The following is a 25,087-nucleotide window of genomic DNA, read 5'->3' as shown; positions in this document are numbered from 1 at the left end:
TGCCGGCTGCTATGCGGTTAAAATAAATGTTTATGGCTGTTTAGAAATGATGAGTTATGAACCTGAACTGTTGTCAGTACAATCAGTGCCATGCTTGTAATATTGCAGCATAATCGTAGGTGTGTGTTTTGATGTTGGGTGACATGAACAGTAAGCTTTGTTTTCACAACCAGCGGGTGGAGAGCAAGTGCCTTGAGTCAGTGTTGTCACCTAGTGTAGGCTGTGGGTAAGTATTATGGTCTTGGTGGTTCCTGCTTCTCTAACCTTGATAATGATGTCTTCACGATTTGATGGTTGCTTTGACATTTTGCCTAATATGCAGTCAAGACATTTTACAAAATAAACCCGAGTTGTTTATTTATCTTACACTTTGATGACGCAAGATACCTTGGAGGTGATGCATGTAGGTAGATGCCTACAGTTACTTACTTCCACATCGCCTGCTAGTGGAACTGTGTGCTTGTGTGCTCCTGATGGTGATCGAGATGCTTTCATTGTGTGTGTACGTGTGTGCGTGTGCATGTGTGTGTGCATGTGCGTGTGTGTGCATGTGTGTAAAGATGGCGATGCGAGAAATTGTGCTCGCCTGCTGGAGACCGGATGTTGACGGCGCACTGTCACGTGTCGCATGTCGATGTAACACTTGTACCAGTTGAAACATTCAGACACCCACTTATTATGTTCTCATAAAAACCTGCACAAAGCTGTAGGAACTTCTTTTACTTTATTTACGATCGCTTTCAGATAACACCCAGCAGGACACAAAATAAATGGTCGATTGTAAACAGTATTATGGCGGAAATGCAATCATCTCCAACGTTTGGAAAAAGCTCACCTAGCGGATTAAATTTCTTTGTAAACATCTGTTTGTTAGCAGCTAGCATGTAAACAAGCACAACAACAAGAAAAGGTGGCCCGCCTGCTGCCAGTTACCAGCCATGTGTCCACTGGCTCGCCTCCTCCCCAGCCGCCATTTTGACTTTGTGTGGTGTGCGCGAGGTCGCCATTAGCAACACCTGGTCATCCTACAAACATGTTCGATCTTCCATAAACATTCTCCGGCATCAGTCAGCCCGGGAATCAGTCCGGTACTCACCCTGTATGTGTGCCGAGCGTTGCCAGTCTGTTGACGAGGGGCGCCACGCACGAGCTCATGAAATATTCATGTCGGCACCAAACGTCGCCACTGCCGGATGGCGAGTGAGATTTATGCTCACACCAAACCTGAGGACACTGCGAAATGCCGTATTATGTGCTAGGTCCATCCTCCCGCATATAATCCCCATAATCATAAACAGGTCCGCCATGCTGAGGTCCACAAAACATCCGCAGCAGTCAATGGATGAAACAGAAGAATCTTCTAGGATGGCCGGAGAGGCGGGGTAGCTCGTGCAGCCCTCACCCGTGGAGCACCAGGCAGCGCATGCCTCACGGCACACCAAGGGGCCAGCTACCCTGCATATCAACATCAGAGGCTCCTAGGGGCCGGGTGTACACTGGAGGCAGCATCAGATCCTACAGTAACAGCAGCTTAGCTGTCTGCTGCTACAACCCCCTTCCCTCAACTGCCGTCTAACGGCGGGCACCCGGCCCCAGGCCTGCGCTGATACCACGTGACTCGTCCACGCCACCCACACTTCCCCCGGAGGAGATGACAGCATGCGTGGAAGTAAATGGTAGGAGACAAATAAGGAGGAATTAAAGGACAATAAAATATCCGCGCATAAAGACTGAAGACAAGGTTATTTACAACAGGCGCCCGCCATTCTTGGCTTAACCCTTGACCTCGTGAGTTGACGAGGGGCATCAGACAACAATCAGCCATGTCAGTCCATCTTTGCTTCAAACAAAACAGTTACAAGTACACTCGGCCTGTACGTGGCCGGACACCACAGAGTGAAATATGTCTTGACTTCCCACCTGCGTCTTTGTGGGAGGTCGCCACGTTTCCTGTATTGCGAATAAGTGTTGATGCGTTATCCGCCCCAGCGTGGATTACCTCCCTTACCGGTGAACTGGACTTTCGGCACGTGACCGCAGTCAGCTGTGTGTTGTTGTTTGTAGGATGGGCGAAGACCTCGCAGTGAAAGAAAGAAGGTTCCAGCTCTGTTAATCTTGATGAAACGTTGGTCCGCCGTTGACCACTGCTCCTATGTTCCTATGTTCCTATGTTCCTATGGTGATACCACGCGAGCCTGTGAACAGTATTACTATGATCTGACGAGGGCTAGGGCATCGTTAGCTGATGATGCATGGCACTTGAAATGTGACCTTTTATTTGAATATTTCAAAGATTACAAATATTAAATGTTCTCGTAGTCTGTCGAATCAGGTTCACACGGTGATGTTTCATCTCAAATTTATTCTCCGCCCTCGCCTTGGCATTTGTGCTGAACTCATATTATTGTTTATATCGCTAGGGGAGATAATAGTTTTGTTGTTGTTTGTGTGTGTGTGTTCAGGGTCTGCCACCTTTTGGTGAAGCCTCGCAGTTTACTGGTATCTGCTGCAATCCTTGTGTTGAATAAGCCACTGCTTGGTTATTTCGCTTTGATGTATTTATTTGAGATAAAGAGAGAGAAAGAAAGGCGTCCTGAAGAAAATGACAATTTCTGTTGTGGGCTGAGCATGAAGTTGACGGGAAGCCTGCTGGCAAAATGTTTGTGCTTTAACGGATGGAAACACACATACAAACACACATACATACACTAAGCGTGCAGCGCAGTGTTCTATTCACAATGCCAATAAGCAGTGAAGATGACCAGGCATTGCTCGATAGCAGGAGTACTGCAAGTAGCTGTGTTAACAGGAGCAGAGCTACTAGGAGTGCTGTCAAGTAGCACAGGAGTACTGTAACGAGTACTGTTAACAGGAGCAGAGCTACTAGGAGTGCTGTCAAGTAGCTACATGGAGCCGGAGACCACCAGCAGCGCCGTCTAGACGGCAAGCAGCAAACTAATTATTAACTGAGACTGACAATGACTAATGTTTGACTACCATCACGTGAAACCTTTGCTACACTTGGACAAACAGACGCAAGTTGGTTTATAAACTACCGCTGTCAGCAGACTACCTGGTGTTGGCACTCAGCTGGTGTACAGTGACGTCAGCTGCTGTGTACAGTGACGTCAGCTGCTGTGTACAGTGACGTCAGCTGCTGATCCCAGGTGAGAACAGCGACAGCGACAACTCCACACCGCCTAACCCTGCAATTCCATCTGACAAGCCTTGGGATGTGAAACATTGTCCAATCTGAATACAGCGTGTGTAGTTCTGTCCACACCACACAAACTGTGTAGGACTACACACACATACACACATACACACACACACACATACACACACACATACACACACACACACACACACACATACATACACACATACACACATACACACTTACACACACACACATACACACTTCCTCTACATTCAGGAGACGCCAGACACGATGTTTGCTGCTAAAAACAAATAAATTACGATACAGGCTGAAAGCTGACAGGTGACAAGCTACAGCTACTACAGTTCTACAAAATGTCAACAGCCAAAGTGTAAAGCAGACTGCACACTGCAAGCGAGCGACTTGCCACATTTGTGGTTTGATGAGTCAGCTTGGGAAACAAAAATACTTTAGGTTATGTGAATTAATATCATTAAAAAATCATATACAGGAAGATAATCGTACATCAGCGTATGAACTGAGCTCACATGATGGGCGGAGCTAGGTAAGTTAGTGAATCCTTTGCCCTTCTCGCCATGGTGCAACGTCCTTGACCCACAGGTGTGGGGTCACGAGAATCGCCTGTATGCACACCTGCTACCTGCTGATGCCGACAAAGCCTACTGACCCACGTTCCGCTACTCTGGGCTTGAGGGCAGCACTGTCCGGATTATCTGCCCGTGACGTGGGAGCCATCCTTGTAGGGAGCCTCCACGATGAGCTTGCCGCCGTCTGTGAAGAAGGCCTTGATGGTCAGCGGGTCCACGGTGTCGGGCAGCGTGTATTCTCGACTCAGCTCGCGACAGCTCGTGCGGTTGCCGCTCTTCTCCTCGCGCCGCGCACACACCACCACGCGCTGGTCCTGCGTCTTGACCGTCAGCTCCTCCGGCCGGAAATCCTCGATCTCCACCTCCAGTTTGAACCTGCCGTCCTTGTCCACCGACATCACCGGCGAGCCTTTGGCAGCCGGGGGCTGTAGCTGGGCGGGGAGGAGAAAGCTTGAAAAGGTGGAGTGACCTTAGAATAGCCTGGCACGCCTCCCGACACGTCGCGCGCGGAGCTGGTCTGGAAGGAAGACGCCGGTGTGGCTTGCTGTGCAGACAGTGATGGGGAAGGGCTTGCACCAGAGTTCTGCAAAAATGTTACCACGGGTTTGTGAGCTGGATCAGTCGGTGGATGGCCAGCGCCCCTGAGAGCCGAGGGGAAGGCTGATGGCTGGGAAGGAGAGTCGGAGGCGGCGACCTTTACCGGCAGAGCTGTTGAATCCTTGACGGCGGAGTACTTTGGCACCGGCAGCGGTGCTTCCACTGAGAGAATGCCATCTGGTCCCATGGTGCACTGCAAGGTCATGGGGTCAACTTCGTTCGGGCAGGTTGACAGTGCGGCTGTACTCGCGACTCACAGACGAGCCACTCACTATCTCCTCGTGCTTAGCGTTGACCAGAATCTTGTTGGCGTCCATCTTGACCGTCACCTCCTCAGGCCTGTAGTCGTGTACATCAAACAACACCTGCAAATACAGGACAAACTGTTACTACATCATGGCAAATACGACACTTTACCTACATTTAATGCCCATGAACATTTACAAGAGAGCCGTTCAATCAGAGCCATGTCCGTTAACATGTAAGAAAAGTCTTGTTACACCAAATATTATGTGACTGAATGTCTCACAAACCTGAATGGTCATTTCTCTACCCACCATTCTCAGTCTCCAGCCAACTTGCACCCAGTCGCTCTAACAGCGAGGGCTCTCCTGTTATTCCCCCCCCCCTTCCAACACACACACATTCAAACCTTCATTTCTTCATTATTACTTTCTCTCTTCTTCTTCCACTCTCTCTCTCTCTCACAGATTCTGGTCTAGCTATACATCACGTTGTGTATAGACACTGTATCCGAATGTCGATAATAACCCTTTAATGAGATGCACACAGACCTACATTTATGTAAGTAGTAATAACCAGCTGCAACAGCTTAATATTTAAGGTTTATCGTGCTGAATCAGCGTTCTTTTATTACTTTGTTGACGAGCTGTTTTCACAGAGACTCCCATTGGAATCCTCTCCACCGTGTATGCACCAGTTGGTTTGTAAGTGATCGACATCCTATGTAGCCGATACACTGGTCGCCACAGAGCTTGGACATCCTGGACAGAGTTTGCTAAACGACGTTAAGGCCCTCAGCAGGAGGGCGCGCAGCATCGACCATAGCGACACTAGCTACAGCACTCTGTGGAATAACATAGTCCTAGTAGCACCAGCACTGTATGGAATAACACGGTCCTAGTAGCTACAGCACTGTATGGAATAACATAGTCCTAGTAGCTACAGCACTCTATGGAATAACACAGTCCTAGTAGCTACAGCACTGTATGGAATAACATAGTCCTAGTAGCTACATCACTGTATGGAATAACACGGTCCTAGTAGCTACAGCACTCTGTGGAATAACATATTCCTAGTAGCTACAGCACTGTATGGAATAACACGGTCACATGATCAAGACTTGTCAATAAAATTGTCATCAAAAACATTTACATAACGCATTTTGCGTCCAAGTCCCTGCAATCATCACTACATGTACAGTGGGGACTGGATGACCTGGGTTCAGATCCCGTCTTGGACACGCTGTTCTGTTTCTGAGTGTGGCATCTGATTACAGGGCTGGCTGCTTTGCCTTCTTTACTCGGTCGGTGTAAAACACCAATTATTTCATCCCCTTCGCCAACGTTTCCCTGAAATAATTGTCAGTATTTGTCTGTCGTATTAAGATTTCGGGAACTCACTGTACTCATACACTTTCCTACGAGTTTAAATGTGAGTGGCAGGATGTCTCTAATCTTGTGCAAGTAAAAGACTTCAGACCTGGGAGCTATAAATAGCGGGGAGGGGTGTAGATAGTACAACTCACCCTCAGTGCCAGTCCTGGGAGCTATAAATAGCGGGGAGGGGTGCAGATAGTACAACTCACCCTCAATGCCAGTCCTGGGAGCTATAAATAGCGGGGAGGGGTGCAGATAGTACAACTCACCCTCAGTGCCAGTCCTGCCTGCGTGCTCACCTCTCTCCTCTCTCTCTCACAGCGCGCGCCTACTCGCACGTGCGCATTAAATTTTTACACTAAGTGTAACTGTTTCCCCCACACACACGAAACCACACAATATTCACAATGCCAACAAACGGACAGGAACACACACACACTGACACAGCATAACGCATGGAGAGTGGTGTCCCTTGAGGGGACGACATCTTCGCGATTTCATTAGCGCTTGTTTTGTAAGTTAGTTTTGATTTCAGAGTCCACTGTTTGACCTGTCGTGACCCCAGTGATGTGCTGGACTGTGTTTGTCGACTGTCACATTTTGTTTCACTGGTAGACTGCCGTGTAGCCGCCGACTAACGGTCGCAGGCCGCCATTTGCACCGAAGTCAGTCTGTTGTTGTTGTTGTTGTTGCCAGGCCCTGGCACCGCCCCGCCTCTCCCTTGTCTCCAACACTTTAGTTCCCATAATTTAGGTATCTGTGGTCATTTCATAGACTTGTTGGAGAATAGAGGACTGTATTGGTTTAGTTGTCAATCAGACAGCACTACAATTATTATTATTATTATTATTATTATTATTATTATTCCCGTTTACACGCCTTTTCCCTTTCTCTTCGTGTCGTGTTGGTTAGTTTCTTCAATTTCTCCCTGTAATAATTCTTGTTCTTGTTATCACTGGCATCATTTGTAATGCGCCATGAGCTTGCTCATAGGGCTGTGATATGGAGCTATACACTAACCTTATTACTTTTATTATTATTATACATGCACACACACCATCCACACACAACAAATTGCACTTACATAACAACACAGCATGCACACATAAACAAAATTGCTCTTAATACGACGAAAGATATAAGACACACCATATCCATATCGTTCACGCACACACACATCCTAACACAAACAAGTCACAACCTCTAAGACACAAACACACACAGACTACACATACATCACAAACAGCCAAACACACAAACACACACAGACTACACACACATCACAAACAGCCAAACACACAAACACACACAGACTACACATACATCACAAACAGCCAAACACACAAACACACACAGACTACACATACATCACAAACAGCCAAACACACAAACACACACAGACTACACATACATCACAAACAGCCAAACACACAAACACACACAGACTACACACACATCACAAACAGTCAAACACACAAACACACACAGACTACACACACATCACAAACAGCCAAACACACAAACAACACTCAGGTGTCCGGTCCACACACGCCTTACCTTAAAGACTGGGTTGCCCTGTTCGTCTTTGACCACCGCTCCCCTGCACTCGTCGTTGGCGGAGTTGTCCAGCAGACGACTACGAACTAGCCGCTCGCCACACAGCCCCAGAGGTGAGCCGGGGCCGCCTTCTGCCAGCGCTGCAGTCCTGCTGTCGTCGCTCTCTGGTCGCAGCATGAAGAACTCCTTCCTCATCTTCTCGATCTCCTCTTCCCACTCACGCCTTCTACGGTCCATCTCCGACTCCATCTCTTCCCATATTTTCTTCTGCCGGTCTTCAAATCCGAAGCTCTCCTTGCTGATGGGAATTCTGGTTGCCATGGCTTCACCTTCTTATCGTCACGAGGTGTTACCTGACAGGTGTAGCTCCTTTTGACGTCACCCGTTTCTGAGGAAAAAAAAAAAAAACACGTCAAATTTACAGCCTCGCTTTGGGCTGCCTGCTATCTACCTCCCTCCTGCTCATCCTCATCCCTCCTCCCTGTGATAAGCGCAGCGCGGAGTTAAAACAAACAGACGGGAGGCTCTAATATCGCACACATTCCTACACCACATCAGTGCAGGATCTTATCCTCCCGATAGTTACCCCCGGACGCCGAGGAAGGGACAATTATCTGGGTCTTGTCTACGTGTCTATATATGTACTCACATACCAGGCGTCGGTATGTATGTGGCCACTCGGCCATGACAGCACCTGGTTATTTCTGACAAAATCTACAATTGTAAACTTTTCAGCAAACTCGTTAGCGGCAAACTGTCGAGCGAAGAGTCCAGCAAGCTGACAAGTGTTCAAAAGCCGCTGGAGGTCTGTGCAGCTACTGACTAGGTCTGCTGTAGACATAAACTAGTCGGCTGTAGACACATTAGTAACACTAATCAGCTGGAGAGATACATCAGTGTACCAAGCTGCGCTTATGGCGGGAGGTAAGGTCGTCGCGATGTCAGTTCAGTGAGAACCGCCGAAACTTCTGGAAGTCGGGCGTGGAATGGTGGCACAGCTGGCAGTCTTGACAGAACAGGTCTGGACATGGCCTGCAAAGACTGATTCAGCTGCCGGCACCGACACGTCCGGTCTCACACAGAGGCCAGTCTTTTACGACCAGGTATCTGGTATCCTTATCACCGGCAGTTTCCTGCTGAATCAGCACCAGTCAGTATGGGGGGGGGGGGGCGCACCTCGCCTTACCTGAAGTACCACGTGGAGGATCACCTCTGCCATTCCCGTGAAAAAATATATCAATTTCAACGGTAAGGCGAAACAGACAAATGTAATATAAGGTGTAAGCAGACAAATCTTGCCAAGCCATATCAAAGGTAATACAAGGTGTAGAGACAATGCCGCTACTTTATATACATGTACATATATATATATCTATGGAAGTAACAGACACGTGTACTACAACACCTGTTGGGTTACTCAGGTACAAGCCATGAAGGCGGCACAGCTTCAGAGGGCAATGACTTCCAGCCTGAGGGTAGCTGGTTCAAAGGTGGCTCGTGCCAGTGACTGGAAAAAGATCTTTGCTTATGCAGCAATGGACGGGTACCTGATGTTGAGGGGAGACTACAGGTGGCAGCAGTGAGCGGATAACTGATGTTTCAAGGGAGACTAACGATGGCAGGAGGGAGGCCTGGGCTTTGCCTGGCAAGCCAGAGACACAGCGAGCAGCTTGCAGTTGGTTATCCTGCAGGTTGTCCTGTCGCCATCCCAGCTTTACCGGCTTTTATAAAAGAAGATTTATGGAAGGCCAGAGAAACAGTTATTCCCGCCTTCCTCCTCTCCTCGACCCTGGTCGTGTTGAGGTGGACCTTGCACCTCTAGCGGTGTGTGTTGTTGTTTGTGTGTGCTGTTTGTGTATGTTGTACGGTGTGTGTTGTTGTTGTGTGTGTTTGTGTGCTGTTTGTGTATGTTGTACGGTGTGTGTGGTGTGTGTGTGATGTCCGGGTATGTTTATGTATCGTTTCTTCCTCCGACTGCCTTCTCGCCATCTCTGAACCAGTCTCTATTGTAGTCTGTCATGTTGACAGCCACTAGTTCCACCCGTAAACAGCGAATGCACCAGGTGGCTGAAGCTGGTGTCGGGTGTAGCAGGTACAGTAACATGCAAATCTTATCTGTCAAACGCGTTGTCTACTGAAGTCGCACGCACCCCGCACCGCTGCAGATGGCAGGTAAGCTAATCACACAGGTAGGATACACCCCGGAGACACATGGAGTCATCCAATCAGCTTTCACTTTGCTGTAACAGTCGCCTGAGGACAGACTAGGAGGTGGTCAGCAGCTGTAGCCGCTGGCAAAAGTATAAAACAATAATAAGTTCTCGGTGTCTGTATTTATAACAGCTAGGTGAATAGAGTGATCCTGTCACACGTGTGACGTCAACAGCTGGGTGAATAGAGTGATCCTGTCACACGTGTGACGTCAACAGCTGGGTGAATAGAGTGATCCTGTCACACGTGTGACGTCAACAGCTGGGTGAATAGAGTGATCCTGTCACACGTGTGACGTCAACAGCTGGGTGAATAGAGTGATCCCGTCACACGTGTGACGTCACCAGCTGGGTGCAGACAGAAATACCTACAGCAATAGTGTAGTACAACACTACAGGACTACAACAGGGAGCCTACAGTCTGTGCAGCACTACAATACACACTGCAGCACAGTCCTTGTGACATACTTTGTCTTCAGCACTAATGTAGCAGCTACAACACCACCAACATACACCACACAACACCTCCACACCTGTGGCACTACTTTGTCTTGAGCACTAAAGAACCAGCTACATAGATAACATACAGTTCACGACAAGTCAGTGTGGTAGATGTCAGTGTGGTAGATGTCAGTGTGGTAGATGTCAGTCAGTGTGGTAGATGTCTGTCAGTGTGGTAGATGTCTGTCAGTGTGGTAGATGTCCTTCTCTCAGTTACCGCTCACAGGAAATGATCGTCAAGTGTTGTTATTATGTAAGATGCACGGCACCTGGCGGCTGCACATCAAGCCAACCAGAAATGTGGCTGCTGACTGCTGACCTACCACTCGCCCCGTGCCAGGCTGACCCTTACCTGACCCTGTCCAGCCCGAGGGTTGGTGTAGGATCTCTACAAGTCGCACGTGGCGAGGGAAGGTCTGAGCAGGCTGAGCTATAAAAAGCCTCAATGGCGTCAGCGGCGGAAGATTCTGGAGGCCGGCACCAGACACGGTCGGCAGCGCCAGCTGCACCCTATCGCAGCGTTATCTCCCCTGGAGAACCTCCGACATTCCGCACCGACCCCGCGTGTACCGGCATCAGGGCACATCGGAGCTCCATCATCACGCCACCCTCTTCCCCTCCACCCGTATGTCTTGCGTGTGCTGACGTATGCAAGTATGTGAACGTGTATGTGGGTGTGTTCGCGGGTGAGCGTGCTTGAGTGTTTGTACATATGGACGTGTATGAGGATGTGCATTTGTATTGTGAGCGTGGGTTTAGTTAGGTGGGTGCGTGCGTGCGAGCAAGCGCGGGGATGTATGTGGGTTTGCAGGGGTTGACTTGTTTCCTCCCACACTATGCATGAAAGCTACAGACAGCTACTGGTCAGTAAGCACCGACAGTACGTACCTGAGACACATGCGAGGCTCTGCAGTCCCACACACAGTTGGTGATGGAGGACCAGCCAGCACTACAGAGGACCAGCCAGCACTACAGAGGACCAGCCAGCACTACAGTCTCACATACACACTTGATGATGGAGGCCTCACAGGACCAGCCAGCACTACAGAAGACCAGCCAGCACTCCCACTCGCACAAGGGTGGCCGGATGACGGGTGGGTGGCTGGCTGTCCGACATGTCTGTAGGCAACACACACACAGGTACACTTGTGATGGCAAGACGAGAGTTGCTGGCACCCAAGCGACCGACAGAGTTCAAATGGCAGTTCACAACACTTACAACAGGAGGGAGGGGGCGATAAGATCCTCCAGGCTGAAGTCTGGCTGTGTACAGCCACAGGCCGTGTGTTGCCAGGCTGCAGAGGAGAAAGAGTTGAGTGAGAAGTGTGAAGCCCCGATGTTCATTCACTTCACGCCTGGTGTAAGCCACCCGAGCTTGGTGCACCCTGCCACGTCTGTTAGACAAGTGAACATTGTAGCAGTGTGCTACCCGACTGTTGACAACAACAGTTAAGTCGTCAACTGTCAACCTCAGTTAACACGAGCAATGTTTTTTTCATGTCTGCCAGCCTAACTGGAGGTGAAAGGGCGAGAAGCTCTGAAAAGTCACAAGCATTGCGACGGAAAGACAGACAGTACCGCCTTGTTCACAGAGTGTATTCCATGACAATCAGCAACGGTCAACGGTTTGTTTTAAAATTGTACTCAGCGACTGGCAACAGCGGAGGCGACCTGACTGCTACATTACTGCTCCTTCCGTCTGACAGAGTGACAAAGTGACAGAGTTGAATGGCAGTGACACAGTCACAAAGTTGAATGACAGAGTTGAATGGCAGTGACACAGTGACAGAGTTGAATGGCAGTGACAAAGTGACAGAGTTGAGTGACAGAGTGACACAGTGACAGTCGAGTTAAGTCATGCACAGTGTCAGTGTGAGTATACAAACTCTGTATCTCGCTCACTTAGCGGCTCATGTCTGGCAACGGAAACAAGTCAGTCGCCCAGTCCCACCCCTGTCTGTCACCCCATTGATGGGACCCTGGTCACGCATGAATGGTCTTGTAGGGCTGACTCTAGCCTTACAACATTCCTGTGCAGGTGAGCACACAACTGTAGCCTAAAGAATCCACCAGGTGGCGACAGCCCAATAAGTCTGTGAAGTCAAACACCCCCCCCCCTCTCTCTCTCTCTCACAGTTTTCACAAGTATATCACATTTGTGTTTGCATCACCAAGATATATATGTAGAGAAACAAACACATCTGTTCATCCATGTCATACACTCTTCATAGTTGTTTAACAATTTATTACTCTGCCGATAAATGTATACAACCTAAAATGAGACGAAATAACTGTTTGCACATAAGTAATGTGTGCAGTTTATTTTTAACTTTCTGATGAACTGTGAACTTGCTAGAAGGTAGATCGCTAAGTACCTTCGTCATGGTAACAACAATCTCTTGCCTGTAGTTATCTCAACGATGACAAGTGTCCAACTAACCGCATTCAACCTGCGCCAGGGTTTTTTGTTTTTTTTTCTCCCAAGAGACAAAGTGCACTGTGTGGGGAGACAACCCACATTCTAGGGGAGGCTAGCAGGAATCAGATAACCAGTTGTGAGAGAGAAAAAAAACAATCGATGTAGAGTATTTGGGACTTTTTGTTTTGTTTTTCCTTGTTTGTGTTGTACTTCTCCTGTCGACTCAGTGCAGCAATAAGCCGACACAGAGACGTTAAAGCACGAGACAGGCGCGTGACTGCCTCAGTCTGGTCTCGGTAAGAGGGCGCTACAAGCTGCTTGAGGACGACAGATGATTCAACCAATACTCAGAGAGTGATTTGCGGTGTGTGCATGCGTGTGTGTGTGTGCGAGTGAAGGGTCTGCACTCCATGTGTGTGTGTATGCGAGTGAAGGGTCTCCAGTCCAGATCACTCAAGTGTGATCCCCACACAACCACTCCTACTGTCTGTCGTTGTCGCACGAAGTGGTGTTTGTGTGTCAGAGAGTTTTTCCGGAAAGGTGGAGACAGTGGTCAGTCTCTGACTATTAGCCATGTGCCAGTCAGGGGCAGCTGCTCGCTCTTGCCAGGAGAAGTGGTGTGGTGAGACTAGAGGTGAGCCGCTGTACTAGCACTGAGTGCTTCATGAAGTGCACCCAGCAGGCCTGGACCACGGGGGTCAATGTTGGTCAATGTCGGGGGTCAATGTTGTCATGTAAGGTCAAGTTGCAGGCCTCAAGACCAGCAAGGACCCCACTTGGCCTGCACCAGCTGTGTACCTTCCACGGAAAACAACTGCTCGCGCCGTAAATCTCTTTCGCATCATGCTTGCTTCGGCTAGAACGCAATTAATTCACCATCTGAGAGACACTCTTGGCAGTTCTCAAACTCCCTGTGACAGTCTTCACGACGATGGGCAGAGAGCTTGCAAACACATCTACTGTAGTGGTACTGTAGGCAGACACAAGATATACTACTGCAAGTCACAAGAAAACATAGTCAATGGTCACAGGCTGTCAAGAAGGGTCGCGGGTGGATGGACAAGAAAAAACAGGGTGTTGAAGACTAAGCTACATGTACACAGTGACACCACCACCATCATACAGCACTGCAGTACAACCACCGACAACAACACTGAAGTACAAACAACCGACAAAACACTTTAAAATATCGTCTTTGTTCTCTTCCCGTGCTTTTCCAGATCAGCGGTGGGCACCATACCGGGTATACAGAGATAGGTGTGTCAAAGGCATACTCAGCATGCGACAACAGTCAGTGAGAAGTCAGCAGTCAGCGCTCATCTTGCCGACTGAAGACAGTCCTACGAAAATCCTGCAAACCTTCACCAAGCCTGCCTAAACTATAATCTGTATAATTATGTGTGGATATACACCCAGGCTGCAGAACGATACTCTCTGACGAGCATGTAGTGTTGCCCTGTTTCTATGACAACAAAAGCAAGAAAATCGTCTGACATGTTCTCGCTCGGTTCCTCCCTTTCAAAACATGCGAGTGGAAATGCTTTTTCCTGACATGCGCACTGCAGATTTTACAGGCACTGAGTCAAAGCTCGCCTGAAAAAGTTCTGGTCCTTGTAGAAACGCTCGTTAATAAAGTTTAATTGTAACTTCCGCAGCAACTATCTTGTTTGTTTTTCTTGGAAGGCATGTTGCCAAGTGCAGACGCCATACTAACGAGCGGCACAGAGTGCAAGAGCGGCAATCTAACGCATTCCTTACAGCTGGCATCGAACAATGGCAAGTCCTGTTCCCTGGGGTACACCTTACTACCAACATCATCACCACCAGCATCACCATATTGGCACTGTCACCATTCTCTAATCAACGATTTCCGTCTTGGTTCTTTCAGGTTTTATTAGTGCCAGAATTTTTAAAAAATATTATTTGTGTATGATTTACAGTACAGAAGAAGAAAAACCAACAGCAGTTTTCGCAAAAGCCCTCACAGAAAGTACAAAAAGACTACAGCTTCACCTACTCTACCCTGTTTCTGAAACTCACCCGAGATGTCACTGATCACCCGCTGTCTCCACATTATCAACACAAAGAGACTCAGTCATGATGGTGGTGGATGTTGTTGTTTTATGCCGCCAGCAGCGCCATGCCAAGCCGCCTGTTGTGTGCTGTAACCCAGCTTATTACCAGCTTATTACCAGCTTAATACCTGCTTATTACCTGATTTTGTTGTTCTACCTGACGGCAGGTATGAGGATCACGTGTTGCGTACACTTGTGTACACCGGCTCTCAACGGAAGCCTGCTTCACACCGGGGTGGTGTGGAGAGACGGGGCGCACACTGAGCCCCAGTGTCTGCAGATATCTCACGTTCCTCACTCTTGTCCCCCAACACAGCAAGGGGAGGGAAGCGTGCTGAGCTAAGTAGTTGGTCACAAAGGAAGCAAGAAGGAAAACTACTCAAAGGTAAAGTACAACTGGTTAAAGTCTCAAGCGACTGGATGTACTCGACCCCACGACCCCACGACCCCACTACCCCAGCGATTGTTTACATTACGGGCTGAGTGAGGACGATTCCTAGAAAACAAACAAGTGCAATGGACCAGGACAACATGGAACGAGATCACGTGCACCAACAGTCGCCAGTGACGACAAACATTTGACGTCACCATTAGGTGTAATTCTCATGACGTCAGCTTCAGACTTTAGCAATGACGACAAACATTTGACGTCACCATCGTGTAATTCTCATGACGTCAGCTTCAGACTTTAGCAATGACGACAAACATTTGACGTCACCATCGTGTAATTCTCATGACGTCAGCCCCAGACTTGAGTAGTCGGGAGGAAAAGGTAACTGTGTCACGGCAGACCGAAACCTGCTGACTTCACACCTGTTAGCGTGTGCAGGTGTTCACTGGTGATGACGTACACACATTAATCAGAACTCTCCAGACCACGGAGGTAGCGAGCAGCTTGCTTACTTCCATTCTGCTTCCGTCTACAATCGAGATCACCCACGTCGTAACGCTCCGTCTCACCCTCCTGTAGTGTTGTTCCTAATCACCCCAGTGGAGGATAGGGCTGCCATCTCCTGTAGTGTTGACTACAGCCAATCACGGCGGTGATGACAACAGTGACAGCTTCACCAAGTTCACATCACAGTCACTAAGTTTAGGTAATTCACAAGAGTCGCTAGAGTTCCCAACCCTCTCCAATTGTTCCCAACACATTTCCTCCCACTTGTGGGCAGACAGGTTCCTAACGTGCGGTACAGTATCTTCCACAGCCCTGCCGCCTTGCCACCCTGAATGTGTCAGCATGCATATAACATCTACCATATCCTCCCCCATACCCTCCCCATTTACTCCCCCTCCAACAAAACATAACGAGCAGGTTGTATGCCTACATAATAAACACACATACACGCACAGTGACATAATAGTTACGTAATAAAGATGCAGTTACATGATAAAGACCAAACGGTGCAGCAAGCCCCAGATTTTGTTGTTGTTTCACGGTGTTTGCTTAATTCTGGATATTATTATTATTATTATTATTATTATTATTATTATTACCTTTCACTTAGACGCACTGCGAGTTATGCCTCCAGTCAGCGACATCTCTCCAAAAGCTCTCGTTTTCATACGGACGTCTTCTGATTGTCTTCCAATGCAAAAACAACCACAACAACAAAAAGATGGGGGAGTCGACTCCCCCTACCCTGAGGCCCAGGACTCCTTACAGCCCAGCAGTCGCCGATGAGATAAGCTCGACCTCAAGTACACCAGTAGTAGCACGACACCAGAGCTTATTACCACGACCACGGCATGTCCCCCAACCTCCGACACTTTGCCGAAGCCTTTCACACCTCACGCTGGGTGTTATAACATGAAGGTAGGAGAAGGTGTGTGTGTGAAAGGGAGACAGACAGAGAGAGACAGAAATCTGTAAATGACAGTTGAAACACTTAAAAACTCGGCAACATGACGAGGCCCGCCAGCTGACCGGGACATTCACACAGCTGCTCTTGATGCGGTTTGCAGAACACAGCGTGTAGAACTTTTAAATGTGTACACGTGCCCCGGGTACACAACCGTTATTGTCTCTCCCACTAAAGTGACTAAACTGTTCACAACTGTTAAAAAAACTAACAATACTCCACAGCTTTGCCAGGAGTTTCCACTCAGACCTATACCTATACCTAGCTATACCTGGTGAGTACCTAACGTACCTAGTGTGTACCTAGTGTTTCCTTCCTTGGGATGTAGCATAGTTGTTAACGTGCAGTACCCAAACACTAAACCCTCGTGTTTGTCCGGAAGTGCAGAAGAGGGAAGTTACCTGCCCTGCGTACCGTAACGCGGGCGCTCACCGCGGATGCCCGCGGGCGCTCACTCACGCCCTAAAGAGCTTGTGATACCCTTCGCCCACCGTGGGCGCCTGTTAAAATGGCGGCTGACAGCGAAGTAGAAAATAATTTTGTTTATGGCATATTTGACAACGACGACAATTAATAGAAGCAATCTATTGCAGCGCCAAACAATATACTTTTAGTGCATTCATTTGGGAACTAAAAGAGGAAAAAGTCCATGAGAATTAAAGATTATGTGGAAAAAGAACAATGCGGTAGTCAAGCATATCATGTAAAAACAAACGACGAGCAGACTTTCTGTTGTTGTCGTCCGATTCGAAGTTTCAAGGTCGAAGGCAATTCATCTACCATCTCTAGAAGACATGACGATGAAATCTGAACTTTAAATATCCTCTTTGTCGTTGCATATATCTATCTATTGCAAAATACTTATTTATTAGAAGATCCACGTGAATATCATCTACAAGTCTAAACTTTACAACCATGGCGGCCATCTTTGCGCCCGTGGCGTAGTACCTCTCAAGCAAGTACGCGTGCGCTCACTCAAATTTCGCTGCGGTCCGGCCCGCCCGTCGTAGGCGCCCGCGGGCGCACGCGTGCGCCCGCGTTGCGGTACGCAGGGCTGATGTGCTGTTTCTCAGTCGTCTCTCAATTCCACGTGCAGTTCACTTGATCAACTCTACTGGCCGTTATTTTGTCCTCGCCCGAGGCGACCTAAGGTCAGCAAGTGTATCTACTGTTGCTGGGGATGTGTGTGTGTGAGGGAGAGAGAGATCTTTCAACATGTATGTAGAGTATGTATCATCGCTATCACTAGTACGAGTTCTATCTGGAACTACCCTTGTGGAAGAATAAAGTTGTAGCGGAGTAAAAGTGTGTGAGCGGGGTAGGAAGACCCAATAAACAGTTAACTGCCGTCAGTCTCAGTCAGTGACTAGAAGCCTGGAGCAGAGGAGGTTGAAGGGGTATCCGTATGGCTGCCATGTTAGCTGAGTGCTTGACTTGACCACCCAGCTAGCGCTAGCACGACTCATCGTCCTTCTGTGGTGACATCTACTCACGATTGTCCGAGTCTACCTTGTCATTGTCATTCTCTCGTCTGTATCAAAGCTATCGTCAATGGCCGCTCGTGCCGATAACTTATTCCGTGTTTGCTGTGGAGGATACAGAGCCAAGAATGTTAGTTCAATTCGCGGCCTACTCTCGTGGACAGGACTGCCCAGAACTCGATCCCGTGCCGCCGCTCGTCCAATCAGCTTAGATACAACATGTCCTTGCTGAACTCTGCTACCCTCGGCACGTGCAGGGTTAACAGTCCACACATAAACAGTGGCATCGCTAAGGCTCCTCATCAATCTGCACCCTCCCTGTTAGCGGGGATGATGCAGGCCCCTGTGTGTGTGTGGTGGTGGGGGGTGGGGGGGCAGCAGAATGTTCAGGCTCCGTTTCCAGAAACACAATAATCCATGACAATTTCCATGCTGGAGGGAACGTGAACTGTGATATGTACCTATGTGGGTATGTGCATCTTGTCCGTCCGTCTGATGTAGACAGACAGCACACCTACACTTCTAGCCGGGTATGTCTATTTATAGAATAACACAACAGTGCAACATCTCCAGTGTAACAGTCTAACCATGTAGCATCTCCCAGTCACAAGAAAAAAAATTGCATGCAGCAAGACATTAAAAAAAAGTTTTGCCGCCTGAAGACTTTTGCGAAAATGTCAGCAATAAAGTGTTTTTGTTACTGTTAATTGTTACAGTCATGTGATGTGTCATGGGGGGTGGAGGAGACTGGTGCTGTACAGCTGTACAGTCAGCAGCTTTGACCGAGTGATGCTTTGTCTCCGTCCTCGACCTTTTCTGCTGAAGAACGAGTTGCCTTTAATTGAGTGTAATCTGTTGTTGGGGGCAACACCCTCCATTACTCCACTGCACGTCACGGCTACAGCAACCAACTGTAGCCAACACTTTCCTGTCTCGACAATTTCCGCTCCTGTCTGGTCCACACAGACTGTTACACTGAGTACTGACACTGACACATCACGTGACACATGCAGGCGGCCGTGTGACGTCATCAGTAATTATACAGACAGACAGACAGACACATACATTGTGACGTCGCCATCCCTTAGATATAGTAGACCTCACAGTATCGGTGCTGAGCCTCGAGTGTCTCTCAGTCCCCTCGCTGAACGTATCGCTCTGCGTTTGTATCGTTGTATCAGAGCTGAACGTATCGCTCTCTGTTCGTATCGCTGTATCACCACTGAATGTATCGCTGTGTGGGTGTTTGTATCGCTGTATCAGCACTGAATGTATCGCAGTATCGGTGTGTGCACTGCTATATCGGTGTTACGTGTATCGCCGTCTGTGGTGCGAACAAGCAAGGCGCTGTTACTGTACAAACAGATATCGGAAACAAGCGGAGGGTGGCCATGCGGAGGGTAGGTCGACTGGAGGAGACACAAGCTCGCTGCTTCGTGTGTCTGTGGTTTGTTTGTTTGTTTTTAACTTTTTTCACCACCAGCTTCCAATCAGTGTCTGAGCACGGCGTGAATGTAACACTATGAACGCAGCATGTAACGCGATATGAGGGCTTATTACACGTCACACAGACGTAACACAATAAGCATGGCCACACCATCACGTGAGCGACGTGGTCGTAACACAACACATGGACCACGACCACAAGGCTAGCCAGGGTACCGTAAACAAACAATGCAAACAACTAGGCGACAAGGTTGTCCCTCCGCCAAGACGAATGTAACAGCCTCCCCGCCCTCATCAAACGTACAGCTTCCCCCGGCCCTCAAGAAAATGTCACAAGCTTCTCCACCTTGGCCTGCTGGGTACGTCACCCACATCTAGCTACTTGCACAGGCGTGAAGGGAACAAAAACAAGTTTTCTTCTATAAACAATCACACGGTGTTAGGAGGAGAGCCAGGACCAGTCCCCTGGAGAAGGAGCCAGACCTCTGGCGAAAGGTGAGGTCACGTGATTTACGAGGGCGTCTGGGCGTCTGACATGCTTGACGTCACCAGCAGGTCGACAAGAATTACACCGAGCATCCCAGGTAACTTCGCTTTTGCTTGTGGTGTGGAAGAGTACATCAAAGAGCTACAAGTAGTCCCCCCTAGATACATGTGCCCCAGGTCATGACAGACAGCCGCAGTGCTGCACCACGGGAAGAGCTCTACAGGAAAACGGTCTACACAGTCAGCAAGCATCACAGGGATCGTGAAGGACGCACCATCCCACAAGCTCCTGCAGGTATCCCAGGTAGGCTTTCCGTGAAAGAGCGAGGCCAAGTAGCATAACCTGGTGGCGGGCTATTTAGCTGCTCAGACAGAAGGGGAGCGTCCGGGATTCTCAGGTATGACTGACAGCAAATGCAGAACCCCCCACCACCCTACAGCCCCAGCCCCAAGCTTAGCCCCACCCCCTGGTTCCGGTTCCAACGTTGCAGAAGGCGGTACCAGCTTCCTGCTAAAGGGTAAAGGGACGACCTCCACGCAGGTCACGGTGTCAGTGAGACAATGAATGTTTTCACGTTCTTGTGCGCACTAACACCAATACCAACATCAACAACCTGCGATGTGGGAACAAGCATCAGTTCTGTTACCTTAGCAACTACTCTCACCACGTCCCAAATAATAAAAATCATTGGGGTGAGTCTTCCAGTTGCATCCAGCGGTGGTGAGCTCACTTAGTCGATCACGTGACTATTAGTTATGTTTATCTAATTATGAAATTTCCCTTTTTGTTCTTGCGGTATGGCTGATCGATCAAGCCGCCTTTGTTTGCTTTGTCTCGGGTACTTCAGGTGTGAGAACAAAGGTGGAGACATTTGCACAGCGGTTATCAGTTTCAAAGCCGAGCTCTAGCGGAAACGATCCGGGCAGCGACTGAACCACACTCAGCCTGCCGCAGTGGGACTGACTCTTGTTTCTGTCGACCTTTATTTTGCTGGCTTGTTCTCCTACAAATCTGCCCACCTTCTTTCTAGTACTTTGGGGTTGTTGATTGTTTACAGCGGCTGGTCAGCCTAAAGATCAAAAAGACACAGACAGCGCGAGTCTGTCACTTGTGGCAACCAGCACTGCACGTGGACACCGTGGTGCTAAGCACGTGCTGCGCTTTAGTTTATGACAAGTAATGGTTAGATTATGTTTAGTTTATGTAATGGTTAGTTAATGTTTATGTAAACGATCATGCTACCAAGTTATTATGATTTAACTCATGAGTTATGAGTAGTCTGGAAATGTGTCTGTTGGTCTGTCAAGTTTTGTTTTCGCTGAGCTCAAAGGGTTAGGATCGCATTTTGTTAGTCCAAAGTTTCTGAAAAATTCTGTCGGAACTTTGTGTTTCCACTGAGAACAAGACTACTCGCAGAGTAAGGAAGGAAGGAACAGAGGTGAGAACAGAGACCGTCTGATGAGCATCGCCCCCCGTCGCCATGACGTCAGTGTGGTGCTGACCGTTGAGAATGTACAGCTTGGGGTAAAGACGAAACAATCACGTGGCGCCCTCTCACCAAGGTGTAAATGTTACATGCTGACACACTAACATTAGTTGCTTTCACACATCAGTTATTTAGAGCTATGGGACTGTGCGTCTGGCACTAAACAGCTCAGGTACTTGGTTGCCTGCTTGCTGTGGCGAGAGAGTGCTTCCACCTCGAGGTGACTTCGCACCATGTGGGAAAAGAAGGCAGGGTGGGGAAACCAGAGTACCCGGAAAAAAACCCCGACGGCAGACCCTATGAAGTACCCAGATAAGTACAATGTAGAGAGGGTTTGCTTAGTGATGGGTATGTTGTATACCCCGCCTTGTGATGTATATGGGTGTGTTGGATACTCACTATAGTGATAACACACCGTCAGGTGATGTATATCTCTCTATAGATACAACACCAGCAGAGGTCAGATGCGCAGTAATTTGAAGGACTATAAAATAAAGGACTCATCCAGTCCCGGGGACAAGCAAATAGTACATCAAGCGTATTTATGATTTATGAATTATGTAGACATCTCCACGCCACCTGCTCAGCCAGTATGCTGTGTGGTCATGTAGCTGGGCGCTTGTTTACCAGCTAACACCGCAAGACGGACTGTGGCCTGGCCATGAGGATACAATCAATACAATATGATGTAGTAATCAATGCACCGACAGGAGGTCGAGAGCTGACTCGCTGTATGACCGCGTGCCAGGGTCAGTGCGGTTTGGATTTCCTCTCTTGCCCCTAACCCTCCCCGTGATGATGTAGACGAATTTTGTAACATACAGTCAGCTGACTTGAGATGACCTTTTTCGTGAGATAAAGGCAAATTTTAGCTCTGCATGAAACATTTCAAAGATGCGTTGTGTCACTCGTACACAAGCAGCAGCAAAATAACATGTCTACGGACTGCACCAGCCGCCGACCGTCCTGTGATGTCTTATATGGGTCACGATGCTAATTAGCACAGTACTCACTTCTATATGGGTCACGACACTAATTAGCACAGTACTCACTTTTATATGGGTCACGACACTAATTAGCACAGTACTCACTTTTATACGGGTCACGACACTAATTAGCACAGTACTCACTTTTATATGGGTCACGACACTAATTAGCACAGTACTCACTTTTATACGGGTCACGACACTAATTAGCACAGTACACAGTACTACATGGGTCACGACACTAATTAGCACAGTACTTTTATATGGGTCACGACACTAATTAGCACAGTACTCACTTTTATACGGGTCACGACACTAATTAGCACAGTACTCACTTTTATACGGGTCACGACACTAATTAGCACAGTACACAGTACTACATGGGTCACGACACTACGACACTAATTAGCACAGTACACAGTACTACATGGGTCACGACACTACGACACTAATTAGCACAGTACACAGTACTATCCGCGATGTCACACTGGTCAACTTGCAGCAACTCACTAGGCTACCGCCAGGTTTAATCACGTGACCTCGAAATGACTATGAATATTGCGCTGTTGTCTCTCGCCCTCTCCTCAACATTTGAGTTGACCTGTTAACGACACACTCGGTCTGAGCTTTCTCCGTTTCTTGTTCAACTCAATTGTGATCAGTACAGCTCCCCCGGGGCCATCTTGCCTAACCAGGTGTACAGCAAACGTCGCTTTTGTTTCAAAATAGGAGTCCTCGGGAGATGAAAGAGCCCTAGCATGCCTTTCACTCAAGCAGCTGGCACTAATTGTGTCGAAGTTGTAAACATCGTGTCCCTAGAAAAATATTTATTGTCTAAGAACTGCAGGTAACTCGATTTGCGCATCTCGAAATAGCACTAGCCCGCTCGTTTACACCGTCACCGGTCGAGTCAACCATTGACCAATTCGACCACGTCGAATCGTCCGCAACCAAAAGTCGATTTGATGACAGTCCTCATTCGATGAGACCAGCGAGTACAGAAGTTACTAATCAATGCAGCGGCGTTGGTATACTTTCTCTATTTCTTTAGTCACGTGATGCTTCATTGTTTTTCACTGAAAAGGAACTCTGTTCGAATGTGGCGCATGGGAACCTTTGTAGGAGCCAGCGGAAAAACCCATAAAAAGCCATTTCAAACAAAAAAACAATTATTTTTAATGAAACACTAAGGTCAAGGAAGGACGATAAAGGGGAGACTCCATCAAAACTCACCATCGCATGGATGATGATGTGGTCGAAATCGACTAAGGACTTTGGTCGAATCGACAAGTGCTGTGGTCGAATCGGCAAATGGTCGAATCGACCGGCCTCCCTTTACATGTCCAGCCAGCGTGTGACCATTGGCAGCTGCTGACCACATACAACAGAGGGCGCTGCCTCTTGCCTGTGGCATCCAGTAAATGATGACACAAGGACCTTATTGTTACATGATGATGACAGCTGCCAATGTGTAACTACTCTGTCATGTTACAGTTACTGATGACAAACAGCAGCTAGTACAGCCTGTTACAGATGTTGATCTCGCACTACAGTAGCTATCGCCATGTTACATATGGCTGATGATCACTAACGGTAGCTACTACCTTTTGCGTGTTGTCAACAGCTGACAGCCACAAACATCAACGCATGCTGCAGCTCAACATCGTCTAACACCATGGTTCATCTCCAAGACCAGCATGTAGAGAATGTGTGAGTCACTGCACACTCTGTGTAATAACGGGGTTTGAGTACACGATGAACGTGGGCACGTGGGTGAATAGTGACAAACTTCTAGAAGCCGAGGGTCTGTTAGCGCCTGCAACACTCGGCCAGCAGCCGAAAATAACCTCCAGCATCAGCTGCCGCGCGCCGCCGCCAAACACAAGTCAATGGACAGCTAAAAATAGCTACTTACCTTTCACTTGTTGAGTTGGTGACAAGAATGGAAAACTCTGGATGCAAACACTCGACCAAAGCCGATATCCGTGAAGCTGCAGGCAGGTAAAAACGGTTTGTGACTCCTTGGCGTCTGTCAGTGCGTCTGGCGCCGTGACGTTGTGTCGTCTGCTGCGGGGAAGTCGGCTGCGAGGTGCGCGCGCAACTCCCGACAGGCGCGTGAATCGATGGAACGAGAGGCAGAGGTCAGAGGGAACAGCTGCGAGAGGGGGGGGGGGGGGGGTCGAGCGATTAAGACAGAAAGTTCGCGAGCCTTCTATCACTCGTCCGTCTGTGTCGTTATGGGAGTGAATGGCGGCACAGTACTCGGGTGGAGCAGGGCGAGCGTGTGACACAACGCGCCCCGGATAATGGCGGCCTGTTGTGATTCCGCCTACAATTGTCGTCGTGCAGGATTCCGCCCGCAGTTTAACTGACAGCAACTTCATCATCACCGACAGCGCGCACGGCAGCAACCGACACAGCCGCGTGTATGGCGATATGAAGCAGTCATAACTGCAAATTAGTCCTTTACCCAGGGCTGTCATCATGATGACACATTGCAGCGATGAATGGCGCTGGTTAGCAAGTAAGTTTACAAACGATAACAAGCGACATTTTTGTCAGAGAATTCCTGTTTTGGGAGGATAAACATATG

At 48.5% G+C, this 25,087-nt stretch overlaps 1 protein-coding gene across 1 annotated transcript; it reads right to left on the bottom strand.

The window, feature by feature from the left end:
• Window positions 1-705: 705 nt before the first annotated feature.
• On the bottom strand, window positions 706-24,610 carry LOC112559528 (major egg antigen-like). Its single transcript, XM_025230855.1, is given in 5 exon segments — window positions 706-4,164; window positions 4,167-4,582; window positions 4,584-4,730; window positions 7,542-7,929; window positions 24,410-24,610. Coding segments are annotated over 4 exon segments (1,158 nt in total). The 5' UTR covers window positions 7,863-7,929; window positions 24,410-24,610; the 3' UTR covers window positions 706-3,890.
• Between the last annotated feature and the right edge of the window lie 477 nt (window positions 24,611-25,087).

This window comes from Pomacea canaliculata, linkage group LG3 (genome assembly GCF_003073045.1).
Source record: "Pomacea canaliculata isolate SZHN2017 linkage group LG3, ASM307304v1, whole genome shotgun sequence".
NCBI lineage: Eukaryota > Metazoa > Mollusca > Gastropoda > Architaenioglossa > Ampullariidae > Pomacea > Pomacea canaliculata.
This window is presented reverse-complemented; position numbering and strand designations above follow the sequence as displayed.